At 39.9% G+C, this 22787-nt stretch overlaps 2 protein-coding genes and 4 non-coding genes across 6 annotated transcripts; 4 read left to right on the forward strand and 2 right to left on the reverse strand.

Moving 5' to 3' along the window:
• Nucleotides 1–4960: 4960 nt before the first annotated feature.
• LOC148294412 (uncharacterized) lies at nt 4961–8329 on the reverse strand. The gene has a single exon (XM_088253743.1). The coding sequence runs from the start codon at nt 8327–8329 to the stop codon at nt 4961–4963; it is 3369 nt and encodes a 1122-aa protein (XP_088109869.1).
• Nucleotides 8330–12704: 4375 nt separating this feature from the next.
• LOC110754955 (putative 2-oxoglutarate-dependent dioxygenase AOP1) lies at nt 12705–14053 on the reverse strand. Its single transcript, XM_021956092.2, has 3 exons — nt 13652–14053; nt 13229–13550; nt 12705–12978 (listed from the first exon to the last, which is right to left on the reverse strand). Exons 1-3 carry the CDS (start codon nt 14014–14016, stop codon nt 12742–12744), a joined length of 924 nt encoding a protein of 307 aa, XP_021811784.1. The 5' UTR covers nt 14017–14053; the 3' UTR covers nt 12705–12741.
• A 2664-nt stretch (nt 14054–16717) lies between these two features.
• On the forward strand, nt 16718–16800 carry LOC148294413 (small nucleolar RNA snoR14). The gene has a single exon (XR_015836179.1). It is a non-coding gene; the product is annotated as a small nucleolar RNA snoR14 (small nucleolar RNA).
• Nucleotides 16801–16870: 70 nt separating this feature from the next.
• LOC148294414 (small nucleolar RNA Z101) lies at nt 16871–16968 on the forward strand. The gene has a single exon (XR_015836166.1). It is a non-coding gene; the product is annotated as a small nucleolar RNA Z101 (small nucleolar RNA).
• Nucleotides 16969–18731: 1763 nt separating this feature from the next.
• Nucleotides 18732–18809, forward strand: LOC110754957 (small nucleolar RNA snoR14). Its single transcript, XR_002526420.2, has one exon. It is a non-coding gene; the product is annotated as a small nucleolar RNA snoR14 (small nucleolar RNA).
• Nucleotides 18810–18932: 123 nt separating this feature from the next.
• LOC148294415 (small nucleolar RNA Z101) lies at nt 18933–19025 on the forward strand. The gene has a single exon (XR_015836162.1). It is a non-coding gene; the product is annotated as a small nucleolar RNA Z101 (small nucleolar RNA).
• The last annotated feature ends 3762 nt before the right edge of the window (nt 19026–22787 follow it).

Below are 22787 nucleotides of genomic sequence, written 5' to 3' on the forward strand. Positions count from 1 at the left end.
CTTTCCGAACATTTTCCACACAACCATAGAGGAGGTCAACAACGGACCCGTGACGCAGGGAACGACACCTAACAACGAGCAACGGCGTTGATCTCCTCGATCCGAAAACTTGTGAAGTTTCCAATAGATTCATATACTTGCGAGTACTTATAGTTGGGTGATTAGCACATTAATTTGTGTCGTTAAAATTAAAAGAAAAATAAAATAAAATAAAATAATGACAAAAATATTTATTTCACATTAAAAAAAAAAAAAAAAAAAAAAGGAAACAGGGGACTACATTAACTTTAAAAAAAATTAAAAAAAGAAAATATCATGGTGGGCTTCCTGATTCCATAATAGGAGCCTTTAGTTTGGTCATCTGGACTTCTTCTCTTAGGTTTTCATGCACAGCTTCTTAGGGCTCATCACTTGAGATCTCAAAGATCACACCCTTAGCTTGAGCATAACTTGGGTCGTGATCGCGTTGCTTGCATTTACCCGATCGATCCAGGGCCTCCAGCTGCTTTTGCATGTCTTGAGACTAAAAATATACCATCTTTGGTAGCTTTTGATTCTCTTCCTGCAATATTTCAAGTTGATGTTGATTTGCCTCCGTTGTCTTTGCCCTCTCCCTCTTCAAACTCCTTATAATACGCTGACAATCTTCAACCAAATTCCGCTATGCAACCAACTGGGCTCTTAGCACCTGTACCTAATGGGATTGCACAATGAGGCGATGCCCCACACTTATGACAGATGTCGCACTTTGCATGCTCAGTGACTTGGCATCACTCACCACCCTGTTATCATCCATCGTTCCCAGCAGGCGCACATCCCTATGAGTCACCAAACTCCTCGCAACTCCAACAACAACATCGTTGTCAAGGAGTAAAGAGTCGTTTACGGTAACTAGCCTCGTGAGGAAGCAAATTAGGGCATCCACACTGGTGTAGCCCCTTGCCCCATGCCTATGTTGGTGAAGCTAGGTTTAGGTCGAGAGAAAATGGGAATGAAGAGGCCATTTTGTTTCTGAGTTTGAGGAGATAGGTTTAGATTGAGAGAAATTGGAAAGAAGAAAATTGGCGGAGCTAGGTTTTTTTTTTTCTGAGTTGTGATTTTTTTCTCCCCTTGTTTCCTTTTATAGACGTCCAATATGACACTCGTTTCTGATTTTTCTCGCGTTCCTCGAGCTCCACACCCATAATTTCTGGCTGTCCACCTCTTTGATTTCCGCTCCGTGTTTTTCCACTTCGTGTTTTCTGCTCCATTTTTTCTGGCTTTCCACCTTGAGATACATACCCATGTTTTCTGGCTTTCCATCTCGACCCACTTAATAGGCTTTCCATCTCGACCCACTTTATTAAATGGGTTTATAACGGGCATCTTCCGCTCCGAAAAATTGTTTTATGTAAACATATTGGCTAAGTATGAAAAATGGTTTTTTAGAATAATCATTTTCTCAATATAATTTTTGGTGGCTTTTATTCCTTACACATCAAATAAGAAAACTTGATTTTATGGCATTTTAGTATGACGTATATATTGACTTAATGAGCCATCATTTTTGGCCTAAAATCGTATTTTATGCTAAAATCGATTTTCATATTTTGATTTGGTGAGAATTTGATTTTCTAGTATTTTTATTTGAATCCAAATGGGGGGTACTTCCTTATTTACATTATAAACTTAAGTAAATGGAGTAATATACAAATAAATGAAAGTAAAAAGACAAAGAAATAAGAAAATCTGTATCATTCCATAACTTTCTATATACAAACTAACATAAATCTTAAGTGGCACGACGTCGTTTTGACATCAAGAAAAACAAAATTGAGGCGCTAAGCGCTGCATGCGCCCGTGACAAGATGTGGGTTGTGGCTGCTACCTCTTTGGGGCATTTCATCAAACACCTTATGGGGCAATTTGTAGGGGTCAAGTTCTTGGCCTCTTATACTGAATGGATTCTGGGTTTCTTGCCCCTATGTGGATCCACCACAGCTTAGGGCATGTTTACTTACCAGGCTGCATCTTGGGCGTGAGAAATCATTTGATTTCCCATACTTAGTAAGTTCAAACATGGGAAGATTTCCTAACCCATTGAAAAATAGGCGGAAAATGAAACCTCCATCCAAGACAAGAACAAAATATATATTTTTATGTCAAATTTGCCCCTATTAACAATTTAAAATGGGATATGATTTCCCCACTCCCATTTTCTTCACTTACACTCCCTTTTGATTTTTAATACTTTTAATCAATTTTGTTCCTTCTCTTTCCTATTCTACCCTTACCCTACATTAATTTCTTTTTACTTCACTTTTATATTAGTTCTTTTTCTTTATACTTAATTTTCCAGCTTGCATTTCATTTTCAGTATATATATTTTTTCCTTTAATCGAGTAAGAAATTAAGTTTTTTTTTTCCCTTTAATACTGAAAATGAAGTATAAGTTAGAAAATTAAGTATAAAGAAATAGAAATAATATAAAAGTGAAGTAAAAAAGAAATTAATGTAGGGTAAGGATAGAATAGGAAAGAAAAAGAACAAAATTTATTAAAAAGTATTAAAAAGCAAAAGGGAGTGTAAGTGGAGAAAATGGGAGTGGGGAAATCGGCTCCCTTTAAAATACCAAGGTAATCATTAGTTACATGTTATTGGATATTTCTAATTTAAGGGTGTGATTGAAAAATTAAACAAATTTTGTTTCCAATTTCTACATAAACCAAACACAGAAAAGGAAATAAAAATGATATTTTCTACTTACTTTCTTAGCATTACCAAACATAGGAAATGAATTTTCAATTTCCCTTCTCCTACGAAAATACGTGGGGAATGATTTCTCATCAATTCTTTTTCATGAACTAAATGGGACCTTAGGGCTTGTTTGGTTCATGGATTGAACTTCCTGAGAATGGAATTCCCATGTCTAATCTCACGAGATGGGAATGGAAGATGTTCATGTTTGGGAACGTTGGGAATTGAGGACCAAAAAGGATAAAATGTTGTTTTCCTGAACTAAACCATAGTTGTCAATTTACCCCCTCACCTTTTTTTTGTTTGGTAAATTAAGAACTTAAACTATATGAAAATAGCCAATTTGGGACTCGCCATCATCCAAAATTCTGTCATGTGACTTGCACATGGTCAGTTTTTTAGTAAAAAAAAATGTTAAAGGAAAAAAAATGTCAAAAAATAGGAAGAAAAAAAAGTACCCTGCCCCGAGCTGTGTTCCTCTAACCCCGACCAGCAGCTCCCACCCCAGCCACAACATCAGCCCCCCATCTCCACCAGCCTCCTCCATATCCATGGAATTACTTACTCCGCCTGTAACACCCCACACCCATCTCATCCAATTTTCTCAGCCCACCCATATTCTCCTATCCCCAGCTCTGAGTCATCGCACCCACTTTGCATGAGCCTCATGTTGATGATTTGGCTCAACTTAAAGATTCCAATAGGGAAAGCCTATCTGGACAAAATCCAAAGTACCTAGATCCCCAACTCCCAGTAATTGCACCCACTTTGCAAGAGCCTCATTTTATTTTCTCTTTTTAAAAGAAAATTACCAATTTACCTCTAATATTGACGGAATTTTGGATGGAATTCAAAAAATTGACGGCAAGTCTCAAATTGGCCATTTTTATATAGTTCAAATTGGCAAAAAACAAAAACTGCATTTAATGCTTTCTCAGGTGCCAGAGGGGGGTGGGAATTTCGAAGGTGAGCCAAGAGTGATATTCCCGTATTATACGAAAACACTCTAAGACCAAGATGGACTATGCGACGTGAAACCCAAAGAATAATAAACGCACACACTACGAAGAGAAGTAAAGCAAACACATAAGACCACAAAAATTTATAGAGGTTCGGCCTCGCACCTACGTTCTCTTGGTGATCCACTTGAGAAATTCACTAGAATGTAAGAACAACCTTGGTTACAATCAATAACCACCTTAGCTCTCACAAGAACCTAGCTCTATTTTCTCTCAACCTTGCTCAAATCCTTTGATGCCCTTGTAAACACCCAATAATTCACCCTCTTGAATTCTCTTGTGTCTCTCTTGAAAATTCTTACGCTTGAATTTTCTCCTCTCTTACAATTAACCTAGCCCTAAAAGTCATATTTATAATGCACATGACTTAGGTTACAAATTAACTAGGAATAAGAAACCAAAACCCTATTAAATTAGAGAAGTCTGGAAGCTTCTTGAACTCTGGAAAATGTTTCTGTATTAAAAAGAAATTCACTTTGCTGAGCATTACCTATTATGTTATTCATAGGTCAAGATGATCTGGGTAGGAGAAGTGGGAAAGACACGATGAAGGAGAAGAACACACTCTAACTTCTTCTTTTTTTTCTTTTTATTTTTTGTTTTATTTTCTGTTAACTTTTGTTAATTTTAGTTATCAAAACATTAATTTAGGGTAAGGATAGAATAGGAAAGAAAAAGAAAAAAATATTGATAAAAAAGTATTAAAAAGCAAAAGAGAGTATAAGTGGAGAAAATGGAAGTGGAAAAATTAGCTCCCTAAATTAATATATTATGCAACAAAACTAAAATAAAATGATAACATATTGATTTTTAAACTAGTTTTTTTTTTCTTAACTCTTAGATTTTTTTTTTTTTTTTTTTGAAAATCCTCGCGTACGAGGAGAGAATACTCATAATAACAAAGTAGAAGGACGAGGGGGGCGAAAAGCCTGACCTCGAGTACAACTATCGACATCAAGGGCGTCCTGAATAAAATCAGGGGGCACCTCGACCCACTCACATGGGTGCGAACAGTTAACAGCAAATTTAGCTAAACAATGAGCTACACCATTGGCCTCACGGCGAACAAAACTAAAGCAATCCCTCCGGTGATCCCGCAAGCTAGACTGAATATCTTCGATAAGCTACCCCAAGGGGGACAAGTTTACCTCGGAGGAGAGAACATCCTGGATAGTATTGAGCGAGTCACCCTCAAACCTGACCGCCTACCCCCCCATCTTCCACCAGAACCGTACAGCCTCTTGAGCCGCGAGGCACTCAACATGTTCCGCAGAACTAGCGAAAGACACACGCATCGCAAGGGCAGCCAGAAATCTCCCATCTTCGTCCCTAATGACAACCCCAACACCCCCCCCAGTCGACCCAGGGTGGGAGGCCCCGTCGAAGTTGATTTTGATCGTGCCTGGTGGAGGGCAACTCCAGCAACTCGCACCAAGGGAGGCATGACTACCCGTAGGTTGGTCATTTGCACACCGGAACTCCTCCATATATTGGAGCACAAACTGAACGAGATCATGCGGCTGCCGCTGCGTGCTACGCCAAGTAACATCATTCCGGTTAGACCACAGGGCCCACATCACGACCATGGACAGGGCACGAGCAGCGGACGGCAACTCACGCCAAGAGACAAAGAGCCAATCTTGTAAGGGTAAGTCAGCGTGCCTATCAGAGGAGAGAAGACCCGGGAGCAAACGCCAGACCGCCTGAGCAAACGGGCAATTCCGGAGGATATGCAATGCTGACTCCTCCGCACCTCCACAAACGCAGCACCCCAGTTGCGGTAAAGAGACCCGCCGCTTAGCAAGAGCACAACACGTAGGAAGGATATCATGGATACCACGCCAGGTACATAATTTAATCTTTTCAGGGAGCTTTGCATTCCAAACCCACTTCCACAACAGAGTCATGCCCGAAACCGAGGAAGATGGTGGGTCGGGGTCAGTCGACAAAGTAAGAGCCACACGGTACGCGCTTTTAACAAAAAATTTTCCCTTCCGGTCAAAATGCCAAATGAGGCAGTCTGGGGGAGACCGGAGGCTTAAAGGCACCATAAGAATCTCCTCCACATCCAAAGGCAGGAACAGGGACGTAAGAAGTGGTATATTCCACTGGGGTTGGCTCGCCTTACAAATGAGGCTGCTAACTTTTAACTCTTCAAGCCCCACGACAGGAGGAGTAACCACTTCAAAGCTGGTTGGCCTAGGGAGCCACGGGTCCCCCCAAACCTTAATATCGGACCCATTACCCACACGCCACCGAGAACCACGGGTAATAACCTTCATAGCAGAGAGAATGCTACTCCAAACAAATGATGGTTTGGAACCCGGAACCGCATCCAGGAGAGAAGAGTGGGGAAAATACCTAGCCTTCAAGAGCTTGCTGATCAGAGAATCTGGGTTATGAAGGAGGCGCCACCCTTGCTTAGCAAGCATAGCAAGGTTGAACGCATAGAGGCTCCTAAAACCCAACCCACCCTCGCTCTTTGGTAGACCCAACTTGCCCCAACGCATCCAGTGGATTTTTCGCCTATCACCATGCTGACCCCACCAGAACCTTGCCATAAGTTGCTCAAGATCAGAACAAAAGCTTTTGGGTAGCAGGAAGCAACTCATAGTGTAAGTAGGAATAGCCTGGGCCACCACCTTAATTAAGATTTCCTTGCCTGCCATACTAAGGGTCTTGTCCTGCCAACCCTGCATCCTCTTCCAAACACGCTCCTTAATGCTCTGGAAGCAAATATTTTTTGAGCGTCCCACCACCATAGGCAGCCCCAGATAAATGTCATGGTGAGAAACCTTGTTGACGCCGAGTTGATGGGCCAAGATCCCCTGAACGTCAATAGGGATATTTGAGCTAAAAGCCACAGTACTCTTTCCACAATTAATTTTCAGTCCCGAGGCCCGTTCATATAACTCAAGGATATGTCGTAAATGGTAACAGTTAGCTGAGTTAGCCCGAGCAAAGATAAAGCTGTCATCCGCAAAGAAAAGGTGGCTGACGCTCGGTGCCCCACGACAGATGGTGATGCCCTGCAGCTCCCTACGACGCTCGGCCATATTAAGCAGGGTAGTAAGCCCCTCCGCACAGAATAGGAACAGGTAGGGCGAAATAGGGTCCCCCTGACGAAGACCCCTAGAAGGATGCAAGTTGCCCCGAGGCTCCCCATTAATAAGGAAGGAATATGTAACTGTACGAACACAGGCCATCAGCATTTCCACCCACTGAGCGTGGAACCCCAGCTTCAACATGACCTCCTCCAGGAAATTCCACTCCACACGGTCATAGGCCTTACTCATGTCTAGTTTAATCGCCATGCAACCCTTCTTGCCACGTCTACGTTTACGTAAATGGTGGGCCATTTCAAAAGCCACAATGGAATTGTCAGAAATCAATCTACCCGGAACAAAAGCGGACTGGTTTGGGGAGATGATGTGATGAAGGAGTCCTTTTAACCGGTTTGCAAGGACCTTCGCCCCAATACGGTAGATAACATTGCACAGGCTAATAGGGCGAATATGAGACATATTTCGGACCTCCCTCACCTTAGGGATTAAAGCAACAGAAGTAGAATTGATCCTTGAGACTGCCCCCGGACACCGAAAATACTCAGTGACAGCACGCACAACGTCGTCCCCAACAATAGCCCAGTATTTCTGATAGAAAAAAGGGGACATACCATCCGGCCCAGGAGCCTTGGAAGGATGCATTTGGAACAGAGCATGTTTTATCTCAACAGAACAGAACGGCTGCATTAGGGAATGGTTCATCTCAGGCGAGACCCGACACTCCAGGTCATCAAGAATCTCACCCATCCCCTCACCCTGAGCAGACGAAAACAACTGGGTGAAATAATCAAGAACCGTCTTCTCAATCCCAGCATCATCAGAATGCCACCTACCCTCCTCATCAAGGATACCCCGTAACAGGTTCCGCTTTCGGCGATGATTGGCATGTTGGTGGAAGAACTTGGAGTTTTTGTCCCCCGCTTTCAGCCAAATAGCCCTTGAGCGCTGCCTCCAATATATCTCCTCCATATGAAGCAGAGCGTTAAGGTCACCCTGAACCATCCGTTTCTCATCCTCCAAGGAACTAGAGTACGGAGCTCGGAAAAGAAGGGCCAACTTTGCCCGAAGGTCAGAAAGTCGCCGTGCAGTATTACCAAATTCCGCCGAACTCCAGGTTCGCAACTTCAGGGACGTCGATGATTGACGTTTCTCGAAGCGTGTAGTAGGGTTCAACCAAGACCCAGCAGACCAGCTCTGCTGCACCACCCGCTCACAGTCAGCATGGGCTGACCACATCTCCTCAAACCGAAACCGCTTTCGGGACGGACGACGACGCCGCGGCTGAGACTGGAGAACCACGAGGATGGGCAGATAATCTGACGCACAAGGGTCAAGATGCAAAACATACGAAAGAGGGAAATGGTCCTGCCAGTCCGACGTTGCCATAGCCCGGTCCAGCCGTTCACGGATTACCTCACCCGCATAGTTTCGCTTCCAAGTAAACTTGTAGCCAGAGAAACCCAAGTCCTGAAAAGCACAGAGATCCACAACCTCACGAAAACCATTCATCTGCCGATCACTACGAGGGAGCCCCCCTCCTTCTCATGCGCAAAGAGGAGCTCATTAAAATCACCAACACAAAGCCAAGGTAAATGATTATGCAAACCCAGCTGAGAAAGCAACTCCCAGGACTTATCCCGGTCGGCGGTTGCCGGAAAGCCGTAGAAGCCCGTGAGATGCCATCTCCCAGCCACCCCAATAGAACCAACTTCAGCATCAATAAAGTGATCCGAAAAAGACTTAATAAACAACTCAGTATCATTGTTCCAGAGTAGAGCCAAACCACCAGATTGGCCCCTGGAACTCACGGCCAGAACATGCGCAAAACCAAACCTCATTTTCAACTTGTTCATGTGACCACTACTACAACGGGTTTCACAAAGGAAAACGATCGCGGGAGATTCTTTTCGGATTAAACTCTTTAATCCATTAACTGTCCAAGGGTTCCCAAGTCCTTGGCAGTTCCAGCATAGGATATTCATTGGGACCGGCGGGGCTGAGCCGAAGCAGCCTCCACCGATGAGTTCATTGTAGTTGGGTCAGTATGGCACCTAAAACGTTTTTGGGTTGGCAGGTCATCCCCAAAAGGAGCAACATGCATGCGTCGCTTAGCTGGAGTGAGGTCAGGAGGAAACTCAGAAGCAATACGTTTTGCCATACGTCCTTTGCTGCTGGTTTTGCATGACCAACCATGCACAAAATTACTGTCAGCCCCTTGCTGTCTAGTTCCCATAATGTGCTTAGTGGTTGGCCCAAGAAGGAAAGGATCAGACCCAAGTGGCTGGGCCACATCAGCCACATTGTTTCCCAAGATAGGGCCCAAGCATGAGTCCAACGATTCCCCAAGGCCTAAAAGGTGGTGGCCAGAATGATTTACCAGTGGCCCACTTGACAAGAAAGCAGCAGGTGTCCTATAAAGATTTTCAGAACTATCAGTGTCAAAAGGCAAGACATGTGCACGAGAAGGTTTCAAAGAGATCGTTGAATCCACCATATTAGAATCATGAATCGGTGTGCCAAGGAGCATAGGTTGGTTCCCAAATTCCATGGGGTTAAGTCCCATCCCAAGCGCCAGAGAATGTTCCTCCGACAAAATGGCGGTGGCAGCAGTACCAAGACCAGGCACAGAGTTCAAGTGCAGACTCACCTCCTGTTCCACTGTCAGTGCGGGGATGTCAGACCCAGCGGTGCCCCCGAAACCCAGACCAGGAGTGTGGTCAACACCTGCCACTGGATCAGAGTAACGCCGACCAGGTGCACGACGGCGGCCTCTTGGTTGGGGAGGTGCTGTAAATAAAGTATCGAGACTTGGTGCCGGCCCAGTGCCCATCCATTCTCCGAATAGCTGCTCTGATTGGGTTCTCATAGTAGCGGTAACAAAACTACAATCATTTTCCCCATGGCCAAGACGCCCACAAGCAAAGCAGAAGTTTGAGAGTTTCTCATAACAAAATGCAATCCATAGTTTGGAATGATCTGACCGTGGTAGACCAAACCCAGGTGGAAGGGGTTTACTTATGTCAACCAAAACACGGACTCGGAGAAAGCCCCGAAGACCACCTGCTTGGACTGGGTCCTCTACTTGCAGAACATCACCAATAAAACGCCCCAGAAGATTAGCTTTTGCAATGGTCATATCTTTCAAAGGAACACCATGTGCTTGAACCCAAAAAGGTATACGGTGAAATTGAATTTCTTCAATAGCCAAATCAGATGGCCAAGGTTGAATGGAAGAAGAGAACCCCATAACTGACCAAGGCCCGGTATCCAGGATCCTTTTGGCCATGGTCGCATCACTGACAGTAATAGCAAAGATTTTATCCTTCACCTCCACTATTTTGGCTTCACCAAAACCGCTCCAGGCCTTCTTGAGAATTCCCTTTGCAGCTCCCCTGTTTGGGGGTTTGTCTGCAATGATGGTTCCAGCTAACATAGTCCCCGCCTGGACCCCACCAAGGTCAAGACAATCCCATTGTTGAAGGAGCTGGTCAGCACTTAAGGTATTCTCTGTCATTTTGAAAAGAAAAAAGTGGGTCGATGGTGAAAAAAGCAGGAAGGGATAAGAGGTACAAGTGAAGGGAAATAGTTTTAAGGAAAAAGGGGAGGGTAGTTTAAAGAGCTGAATTGTGGTTTGAGGGTAAAGATGGTGGAGAAAAAAGTAAAGAGTGAAAGGGTAGGTGAGGACTTGGACAGAAAGAAAGGTAGACGTGGAAAGAGATGAGATTTGGAACTAGAAGTTGTCTAGGAAGAACTCAAACTAAGTTGGAAAAAAGAAGAACAGTAATACCACGAAGGATATGGAAACTCTCAGGTAGAGAGGGAAGCTCTCAAGAAGAGAGAGATGATCACTTCTTAACTCTTAGATTAAATCCAATGGTGGGTGATGACAACTCCCTTGGACCATAGGGTCCAGAAAACGAGACTGTATATATTAGGTGGAACAATTAGGTGATCCTGGGATCCTGGGATTTTGTGTTTTTGTTTTGTTTGTTACATTGGAGTTCAACAGGGTCGGAGCTGCATTGGGACAAAAGCAGTCCCAGGCCCTTACTCAGTTTTTATTATAAAAAAAGAAAGTAGTATGCTGCTATTGGATAATCCATATTAATTAACATATTTATTTTACCACATGGAGCCCTACCCAGCCAAACCTACGCTTCCTCCAAGACTACGCCTTCTTTTGCAAACCCATTCCCAAAAGTTTTAAGAGGAATGCTATTCACAATCGCTGTAAAGCAATTCTCGCGATACTTGTTAGACACGTGTACACACGTTCCCAATGTATCCTCCTTTTTATTTTTATTTTATTCTTCTCTCTTTCGTTCTCTCGGTTCTCTCTCTCTCTCTCTCTCTCTCTCTCCGTCTCTCTCCGTCTCTTTCTTTTTTTAATTTTCTTTCTCTTTCTTCTTCTTCTCTCCCTCTCTTTTATTATTATTATTATTCTTCTTCTTCTTCTTCTTTTTCTCAGTCTCCATATCTCTTTGTGTGTAAATTTGGTTAAATGCCAGATACAGGAGGCAAAGATTTGGGACGGAGGGCCTTAAATTTTTTGCCAGTAGTGTGATTATAGCCAAAAATGGTAGAAAAAAAACTGGTGGAGGGAAAGAAGAAGGAAAAAAAAGGAGAGAGAATAAGGGGGAAACTCGGAAGAAAAAGAGAACATAGAGATAAGTGATAAGGAAATAAAGAGGAAGATTTGTGTTTAGTTGTTCTCCGTGCTTAAGCCCCTTTATTAATAAGGAGAAGAAGCAGGAGAAGGAGAGAAAAGAGGGAGAGATAAAGACAGAAGTAGAAGTAGAAGAAGAAAGAGAAAGAAAATTAAAAAAAGAAAGAGAGGGAGAGAGGCGGAAGAAGAAGAGAGAGAAGAGAGAGCGCGAGGCAACCGAGAGAAAGAAAGAGATAATAAAAAAAAATAAAAAAAAAGGAGTACATTGGGAATGCGTGTACACGTGTCTAGCAAATATCGTGAGAGTCGCTTTAGAGCGATTGTGAATAGCATTCCTCAAGTTTTAATAAAACTATTATTATTATTATATTACCTTTTAACACAAATATTATCTTTTTACACAAATTGCTAAAAAGCAAAGAGATTTTAATTCATTTTTCTATTTTCTTGGAGAGAGCAAACTTTCTCAGTGTTTGTGAGTTTTTCTCTCAAACTCAATATTATATTATCATTTTAAAATTAGGTTAATTCATAGATGAATGATTGCTTGGTTGCATATATTGAGGAAAAAAAAAATTAATAGTATATATGACGTGGTTGTTATGCAACTATTTCAAAATATGAAAACTTGTCGAGGACAATTATGAATTGTAATGATTTTTTTTTTTTTTGAGTCAAAATTATGATTATAATGAATAGGCAATATTATTTTTGATGTTTTGGTATGTCTTGAGTTCGAATTTTTTATTGTTTATATTTTGTTACAAGCCCCTACATATGGCTTCGCCACTGGAGTTCAACCTTGGGGTTCAAACTGGGGTGTCATAGGGGGAAGGAGGAAGCCACCACCACTATGGTCGCAACCCATTGGGTTTCCCTTATTTCAACAAAAAAAAAATAATAATAATAATAAAATGATAGAATTCCAAGACTTGGTCAGTCGAAGCACGCGTAGTTCAGTATGAAAAGTCCAATTCAAACCGGTCCAATATTCAAAGCCAAATTTAAAACTAAAATTGCTATATTTTGAAATATGCTATTAGATCGATCATCGATGTGGAGTTGCCCATTCTTACTTTGTAACTTTTCAAACTCTTATTTAATTGTTATTGGCTAAGAAAAGAAAAAAAACCATTGAGATCATGTGTTTTCCTTTTTAAAGGAAAAAAAAAAAGAAGAAGAAGCTACATGGAAGAGAAAGGAATAAAACCAAACAGGCAACAACTTGGAGCGATCTGTGGACTAAAGAAAACGATCAAATGGCACAATATGCCTGTGCAGCATACTCTGTTTCACCGACGTCTCTATATGCTCCAAGAAATTCTAGATGATTCAAAGGCTTATACCGTAAGGGGTGCTCCTTGTCCACGAGCTCATCTGGTACTTGTATCACCCCTTTATTAACTGAAAGTAGTTCGAACGAGCATCTCACCTCATTTTCTCTCAGCGTCACTCTATGCCTAGGTGCTCGAATTCGATCGTTGCTCCAAACCTAGGCAAATCAAAGCATGCAAATATTGTTTTAGTCTGTTTCGCAGTGCTTCTGACATGACTAAAGTGTTTTTGGACAAACAAAATCAGTTATGATTACAAAGTACTTTTGGATCATAAAAAGTGTTTTTTTTTACCGAATAAGTAAAGATTTAAAAGAATGTGGGTATGTGTCTATGATATAGTAGTTGTAAGGGCCTACGTTGGAACAACCCATATATAAATAAAGCATGAACTACTTGGTGGCATACCTGAAATCCATCGCCTGCTATGTATATCACGGATGAAGGCAGAGGATCAAAAACTACCCACTCATCATTCTCTGTATTGATCTCCAGACCATTGACATGATTTTGATGGAGTATGGTGGAAAAGTTCTTGTCCGTATGACTGCGTAAACCCACACCAACTTCAAATTTCTTGGGTTCTTTGTAATTTAAAAATCGGAGAGAGTGCGAAGTCGACTGAAAATGATCGTCATGGTACTTCTCTACACCATAGTTCTCAAATACCATTCTTGTCACAGCTTGATCTATTTCTGCCATCACTCTTGCATACAAGTCAACACTCTCACTGTCCAATAAAAAAGAACAAATTAATTAATATTGTAAACAAGCCAATTAGCTATATAGTTCGAAATGGAAAGGCAAAAATACATGTAGAATAAATTATACCGAAATTGGTCGTTTCCATCTGGCCAAAAATGATGTGTGAATTCCTGAGTTTCTTTAGGGTTTTTGCCATTCATAATTCCAATGCCTTTCTGCCGAGGACTAGAAGTTATGTAGCCAGCACGGAAAGGCTTCTCAGGAGTATCGACGGGGAAATTAAACAACTCGTCAAATGCACCAAAGATGGTTTTTTGGAGTTCCGGAGGAACTTTGCTGGGTAGGATTGCCATGAAACAGCCGAGCTCTTCGAGTGCCCGGCAAACGTCTTTCCGTGTTGAGAGCCAAGAGCTTGCCCCCGGCTTCAAGCAGTCCGCGTTCGAGAAATCTACCACTGGAATGCCGGCCACAGTTTGCGAACATGAAGTCATCTTTTTTCTTTTTCACTAGCTGTAAGTGAGGTTTTGAGGGCTCTAAGCATAAACTAGTGCAAGATGCATATCTTCTAAGATGATATTTGTAGCTAGAGTGGTTGACCGTCCCTTTGGTTAACATGGGCTATAGCCCAGGCGGTTCTTTTTTTTATTTTTATAACCCCAAGTTCCAATCAATATAAATGGACCTTAGCTGTGCGTTGACTTGGTGAAACAATGAACTTTTTTGTTTTGAGAACAGAGAAACAATTAACCTTAAAAAACTTTAATTAAAAACCACATTAGAGGCCCAAAGTCAGCATTTGTTGCAAACAAACAACCAATAAACCCAGGGAAGCTTTAAAGTAATACTTTAATCAATCCATATAAAAATCACCAGCATTGTCAACTTCGCATGTGCTTTCTTAAGTTTTCTCTCCATGCTTGCTTTAAACTAAGTCGCTTTCTATACAAAACAGATGAATTCAAATGGAAGAACCTTAATTTAAGAAGAATATGCTTGGGTAGTAACTAGTGAGCACCTTCTCATTCTTGGATTTTAGTAGTTGGCACGCATGAATGAAAAATAATATTCTTTGATAAAACAAAATATTTTATAATTTTTATTGTACATGTCACGCTCTTATATATAGGTCGATTTAGGATTATGTTGAAAAAGAAATACGAAAAATTGTATTTCAAATTCAAAAACCAAAATTTGGCTTTATCTCGAGATTGAAAGCAATAAAAAATAATTTAAAGATAGGTGTCGAATAAAAACTTATAACGACCTAAACTAATTCTATTGGGTTAGTTATTGGTGTGGTCAATTTGATTTAAGATCTAAGATCTCGAACCAAACTAAACGTTGTCCACCCTACATTTTAGTGAATTTACAGTTGCCATTGGGATATAGCTCGTTGGTTGAGTTCTTCCACCTCCATCTATGTGAGTAAAGGTTCGAGACACCTAGGCATCCAATGAAAACTTGTGTATACCCCCCTCACGCAATCGCTTGTGCTAAAAAATAGTGAGTCGAACTAGTGGGCTTTGTAAGAGGATGTGAAAATTGTTTGTTGTCCATTGTTAGAACCCAACATCTGAAGCTTTGCCGGTGTACGGTCGCACGGTCATGTTGTGGGCTGATTGCTACTCTAGTCTAGCCAGGAGCTGGGCCAGGGGCACTTGATCTCAGCCCACAAAACAAAAGGAAATCTAGGGTTTGACTCTCTCTCTCTCTCTCTCTCTCTCTCTCTCTCTCTCTTAGGCCATCTCCAATGCAAGGACTCAAACCCAAAATATTGCCCCAAATCTCCCCCAACCCAACAAAATGAAAGACCCAAAATTTGGGAAAACCCAAATTTGGACCCAAATATAGGTCCAAGTATTGCCTGGATCCAAACCTTTCTTGGAGCCCACCTGCACCTCAAAACAGCCCCATGTGCAAAAGTTTCTGTCGTGGCCCCCACCTCCAGATTTTGCAGTTGCTTTTTGTCTCTCTTCACGCCACTTGTCGATGTCCCGTAGAGTAGCCGTTGGAATCCAACGGCTGCATTTGAATAAATGTTGCTGTTTGTTTTTTTTGTATGTATGTACATTTAACTTAAATCAACGATGGGGATTAAATCTATGCTATTTTAACGGTAAAAAAAAAGATCCAACGGCTGAAATTTAAATCCAACGGTCAAAATAATATTTTAAATTAATCCAAATCAGATCCAACCCCAAAACTCACTCCAAACTCTACTTTGGTGAAGACCATCTCTTCTCCTGATAACCCAAAGAAGAGGCTTTTTGCACAAATACAAGAAGCGTACAGGAAGGATGTTGAAAGAGCATTTGGAATACTACAGGCTCAATGGGCTATTGTTCGGGGCCCTGCATGTATGTGGTGCAAGGATAACCTCCACTCAATCATGATGACGTGTATAATTTTGCACAACATGATTGTGGAGGATGAGTACGAATATGTTGAAGAGGAATCTGATGATGAGGATATGTGTCCACAATGATCCAGGAGGGCCAGAGCAAGACAATATGAGCTGGAGCCAAGCATTACATACGAGTACCACCAAGATAGGCAGACTCTCTCTGATTACATGATTCGTCATAATAGAGTTCGATCTCCACATGTGCATCAGAGTCTCCGACATGATTTGATCAATCACCTTTGGAGGAGCTTTGGAGATGGTGAATGAGGTCGACAATTGTTTCAATCCTCATTTTGTGTTTCAATTATGTTGTGTGTTTACTTTTGAAATAAAATTAAATTTATGGAATTTCAAATTTTTTTAGGTTAAATTGTTCAAAAAATTAAATTATGATGTTATTTAAAAAGATTGAATGAAGAAAAGTTATCCATTAAAAAAAAAAATTTAAACTTAAACCATTCTTAAACAATTTAATAAAGTTGCGGACTTAAAATTTGGGTCCGGAGGGTTGGGAGAAAAAACGATTTGAGTCTGGGCAAAACCCAAATAATCACTTTTTGGAGGGGGAAAATTTGGGTTTAGCCCCTCATGGGTTGGAGATGGTCTTATAGTGTCTATAAGTTGTCTGTTTCAGCCTCATCCCCTCTCACACCCGCTAAATCTCTGTGTTTTCTCTTCAGCACGCACACTCTGCCTTTTTTCTTTATCTTTCATTTTCATGGTTTGGTGACATGTTTTTGTTGTTGTTGTTGTTAACTTGGATTTTTAGGAATGATAGATGAACGAAAGCGAGGTGACGAAAGAAATTCATGTATGTCAGTACACTGATAACAGTGTGATGTTACTGTGAATCCCGACAGGTTCTGATCGATTTCACTCACACATTTGTCTGAATTGGGTCAAATTCTTTTTGTTGGATGATTGGAGTGCTTCTTTTGTTGTTTGGGCAGCTGATGATTCTTATTGATATTAATGGGTAATTTGCGTCTGAAATATTCATTGATGTTTTATCTATCACCTTGGAGAACTGATGCCCTTGTTCTTTTCCATTTTCTCCTTAGCATATGTTTGTGGGTTTCTAGAATCCTGTTTTCAATTTGAATTACTTTTTTGCTGCCACTGTCAGCACTAAAACCATTTTCATTGTTTAATTTCTGTTAATGTATGAATTTTGATTAATTCTTTTGGCTTCCCTTGACAATTTTGTAATAGGTCTTTTATATGTATTTATCAAGCTCAAGGATAGATTAAGATTAGCATCTCTAAGTGTTCTTAAATCTCATCTATCCTATGGAGGTTCAAGCAATTTGACAAAGGTAAATCATGCATTGCATATCATGCATTAAAACTGTTTTCATAAAAGATGACTAGTCATCTTTGCTCAGTGCGATTTCCAGCTGGTTAACCATCTGTTTTGTCCTATTCTATTTCTCTCTCTGCTGCCATGTGTCAGTCTGACCTAAGGAAATCTTTTGTCTGTAAAAGCAAGTAAATCCCTCATTTGGAAGCCGTCTCTTTTGTGTGGAAGTTTTGGAAAGATTGGCTTGCCATCTTTCTCTTCTTCTTCCTCAAGAGTAAACCATATATTTCATCTATGAGTTTTTCTAATTGATTTCTTTTTGAAAAACTGCTTTTGAAATATGAATCTGCATCTAGCTATTTAAATCATTCTCTCATATAGATCTAGATCGGATTCGTGACTGATTTATTCAAGAGTATGGTTTCTTGAAGAAATGGGTCTTTCTCCCTTGAATCCAAAGTTTGGCTTCGTTCTAAGTTGGAGCTTGCAAGCTAGTGCCATGGGATGATCGAGCCTTCTCTGCCATTGCCATGAAGAACTAAGCTTCGAGCTTTGCTAAGTTGGAGAAGAAGATTGCATAAAGGAGGTATAGCTCATCTTCCTAAATAGATCTAGGTTTTGCTTGAGCTTGCTTGTATTCCTTTGTAAGAATCTTTTTCTACTTAGTGGATTGCCTAGTCGGTTGATGACTCCCAGTTTTTCCCAATGGTGGGTTTCTGGGTAAACAAAACCTGTTTTGCATATCTGTAAATTTATCTGGGTTTCTGTTCTTGATGGTTGACTAGTCATCTATATCTGTTGTTTGCTGTTTACTTGATATTGATGACTTCACACACTTTCACTATAGTTGTTGCTAGCACAGGGGATGCCTAGATTGATGGGTCCTTCTGAGTGCCTAGGTTGTCACTAGTAATCTTCTAGGACTGCAGGTATTCTGTGGCATACTCTGTGTGTTCTCTTGATTGTTGAGTTGTTGTGTCTTGTTTGTTTAGTTAAATTTACCCCTCGTCATCTAAGTATCAATTTCAATTTGCTCTTAAATGGTTACTTTTTTTGTTTGAGATCATGGTGTGCTTAACCTTGATCCTACCAACCCCTTTGGTTGCTTTCATACCGAGCATATGATGAATCTTTTTATTGTTGTAGTGTGGTTAAAGATATCTGTGGAGATAATGCGTAATGGGTTTGATGTATAGCTCTTTGGCCGGTGGCCGGTGGGGATTGCAAATCTATTTACCTGTACTCTTAACATCAGAAGGAGGGATTGAATGAGGTTTGGGTTGAAGAGAAAATAAAAATGTTTTCTTTTCTTTTGTAATGTGATCTTCATTAAAGAATATCTTAGAGTGGGATAAAATTCTTTGGAAGATGAGAAATGGGTCATCTTCAAATTTGTACTCCATTGGGGATGCTCTTAGAACATATCTAAGAGCATCTTCAATGGTAGTCCAAATTTCGAGAGGTCTATTTTTACACTCCAAATGCCCCTCAAATTGTGTATTGCAAGGAGAAGAATTCATGTATGTCAGTACCCTGATAACAGTGTGATGTTACTGTGAATCCCGACAGGTTTTGATTGCTTTCTAGCTAATTTCCTTCCTTTTCCCCACATATAATCTCACTTATTTACTCACACACATTTCTCTGAATTGGATTTAGTGCTAAATTCTTGTTGCCATTGGATGGTTGGAATGCTTCTTTGCTTTGGGCAGCTGATGATTCTCATTGATATAATGGGTAATTTGCATCTGAAATATTCATTGATGTTTTATCATCTTGGAGAACTGATGCCCTTGTTCCTTTCCATTTTCACCTTGGCATATCTGTGTGTTTCTAGATTGTTTCTGTCCATTTGAATTACTTTTTTTCTGCCACTCTCATTACCAAAATCACTTTTCATTATTTATTGTGGTCTTAAATGGTGGCTATTTTGTTTTAGACAATGGTATGCTTAACCTTGATCCTACCAACCCCTTTGAGTGCTTTAATAGCGAGCATATGCTGAATTTTCATTTGTTTTAGTGTGGTTCAATATGTCTGCGGAGATGGTGTGGAATGGGGTTTATGTATAACTCTGTGGCCAGTAGGGACTGTAAATCTACTTACCTGTATTGTTGACATCAGAAGTAAGGATTGAGTGAGGTTAGAGATCATTATTTTGGCGAGAAGTTGCTGGTATTGTTCATTTAATTGTTGCCAAATTTTAGCTAAAACAGTTGGTTATTAGGGCATTCCAACAAAGCCATTTGTGCATTCAAATGCATTATTTTCACTTTTTTTCGTAGCAAATGACAATGCTATTATTTGAAATAGTGAATGGCATATTGAGGGAGGTCATTCAATGTGAAAATTTGGCATTGTTGTCCATCCTAAATTGTGGCAAGAGGATTGCTAGGTACCTTCCCTTGCTATCTTATTCTTCTTACCTTTCTCATTCTCCTGCAGTCTTGTGTATCATGCAAATACTTAAACTAAACCTTTAATTTTTTTCAAAACATATTATTTCTGACATGCTTACCCTTAATGAATGCTTTAGCTAACTCTCATATAAGGGTAGGTAAGGGTGAGTGAAATTTATGTTTTGAAAGAGTTGGAGACTTTAGTGTTAAGTGCTTAAGTAATACACAGCACGAGAATGGGAAAGCTAGATTGAGTAAGATAAGAGGGGAAGGTAGCTAGCATTCCTCTAATTTTATATGAAAGATGTACAAAATCCAATTTGGTATCATCACCTTCTTCCAAATTATTAGTTCATGTCTTTGTATAAATTTTTGAGCTCAATAATGAAAGTTGATGTTTCGGACAAACAAATAAGCAGATGAATGTTTTTGTAAATGTTGTTGCCTTGAGTTTGTCACTGCTTCAATTTCATATGGTCGAGTAGGTTTTTACCGTTAAGTTTGCTGGTTACAACAAGTCTAATGTACTCCTCATTGCTTATAGCCTTGTAGTTTGCTGCCTTCTCCTTGACAAGATCGGGCAGAGGACCAATCATGGTCATCATATTTGGGCTGTGAAATTGTGAAACCCGTATTTTTAAATAAATAAATATATATATATATATATATATATATATATATATATATATATTCATTTGAATAACTATAAAATATATTTATTATTTGTTTTTCTCTAAATGAGTACCCTTAGATATTTCTTGTGTATTAAATAGCTAAAAAATCTCTTTTTATCTTTTTGAGCAAGTTAACTTGGACAAAAGGATTGACATGGTAATTATATATATATATATATATATATATATATATATGAGTTTTAATCATCTTAAGCTATAGAGTGGACGTGTGGTTAGCATGCATATTTCATCCTTATCACCATATATATATATGAGTTTTAATCATCTTAAGCTATAGAGTGGACGTGTGGTTAGCATGCATATTTCATCCTTATCACCTTATATGTGTCATTGTTTTAAAGCTCAAACTTGTGTGTGTTTTGTCAACTCATGTAAGAAATTAGTTAGTTAATAAATATCTTGATTCTATCTTCCTACATTCGTATTCATCCTTAGTCATCAAGCTTATCCACACATCTATTCTTACTTCATGCCCAAGTTTTGTAAGAGTATAAATAAGGCCTCTCCCCTATAAATGTTGTCAATAACAAAAATGAGAAAGAGAGAAATGAAGTGAAATACTAGAGAGAGAGAGAGAAAGAGAGTGGTGATGAAACTCTTGGAGCTTGCTTTGAGTGATAGTATATGAAGATAAGTAGATGGGTTGTCTTGCCAATTTATTTTAAGGGCTCTCATTATCGAGGTGAGTGGTTTATGTAATGTGTTCTAAAAGTTCTTATTTTGCGATAAAATATAAAAACCATGAATTATTGTGGATTTGTTCTATTTACAAATATCTCTCTATTTCAAGTCAAGCATGTCTAATTTGGTGTAATCTTTCACACTATATATATATATATATATATATATATATATATATATATATTGATTGGAATATGACGTATGTATTATTCGTGGAACATGAGAACTTCAATGTTGGAGTATCCGAGGGATAGATGTACCACACAGGGACATAGGGCAGTAAGACCAATAGGAGTCACGTGGTTGGTTACATGCTATGAAGGATAACCGAGATATGAAGGGATGATGTGATATGATCTGGATTGGTGTATCTTTTCATGATATTTTTTAGAGTGTGTAAAATAGCATTGCTTGACTGACATATTACATAATCTACTCACTGAGCGGTGGTTGCTCATCCCTCACCCTGTTTAATTTTTCAGATGAATTAGTGGGCAAGACAAGGACTAAATCGGTTGAAGCTGAATTAGATGAGAGTGATAGAGCTTTATTTATTAGTTCTAAAGTTATAAGATTTTGGGATCTATTTTTATAAGAAAAAATTTTGGCTTCTTTTTTTTTTTTTTTTTTATTTTTATTTTTATTTTTATATATTTTATTTTACTCATGCACCGGGCACGGGGTTTCCACCTACCCCGGGTCCGGGGCGTGACAGAAATCCTGCAATTGAAAGCCGTTCCCTTTCTGTGTTCACCACAGCCCTGTGCTCAATGCCCTTATGTTCTCCATTACTCAATATCTGCAACAACATAGTGATTAGACGGAAAGCATCAAGTACTGTTGGAGAGACTACATTTGTTTGACCGTATTATGTTCCAAATGGAGTGTACATTATCACATCGATTGTTCATAGGCACATTACTTCTATACAATGTGGTCAAAAAAAGTGGTATCTTATATACTATTGAGTACTCATTGTGGTACCTCAATGATGTCGCCGATGTTGACGACGGGTACTGGCTTTATAGGTACCCATCTGCCATTGTTCTTGATTTGTAACCCTTGAACATTATTAACTTGAATTAGTAGAGTCAACTCAAACCCACAGCATCGGAGTGTGGAGTGAGACCCATAACCCTGCTAGCCTGCGGACAAGGTGGATAATAATTCATTCTTAGACCTTGAGTTCCATCCTCAAACATGCTTGCTAGCTTCTCTGAATTGAGCCCCAGGTTCTCACATATTAACTTCCATAGGTACTTTGTCACTTCTTGTAGTTCCACTGAGTACTTATCCAGGGTCTCCCTAATGGTAGCAACGTGACCAATAATTAGTACATCAATATAGCAACGTGACTAATGCTAATGGCTCGTGTTCAATGCCGAGTCATTTTTTCTTCGTGTCAGAGTACGAGTTAAACGAGTTACTTCTTGTTGGTTTTCTATAATATGATGGTTGTGTTCTTAGTGCCTGGGCTCGTGATGTTGAAGCCTGCTTCTTCTGTGCCCGGGCTCCAGAGACACATCAAATTGACCCAGCTGGCCATTGCTGGTTCACTGGTTCTAGACTTCATGGGATTAATTTTTCTTTTCAGAAATTCCAAAAAATAATTATAAAATGTCGAAATAATAAAAGAGATATAAAATGTCTACGCCCCTGGAGGCTGGAGTTGAATCCAAGGGATTTTGGGTGGTCTGAAAACGCTAATATTTTGATCTGGTTACAGAGAAATGGTTGTTTTGTTCATACCTTGTTTTTCTCCTTTTCTGGTCAATAGTTCATA

This window comes from Prunus avium, chromosome 5 (assembly GCF_965620075.1).
Source record: "Prunus avium chromosome 5, drPruAviu1.hap1.1, whole genome shotgun sequence".
Lineage (NCBI taxonomy): Eukaryota > Viridiplantae > Streptophyta > Magnoliopsida > Rosales > Rosaceae > Prunus > Prunus avium.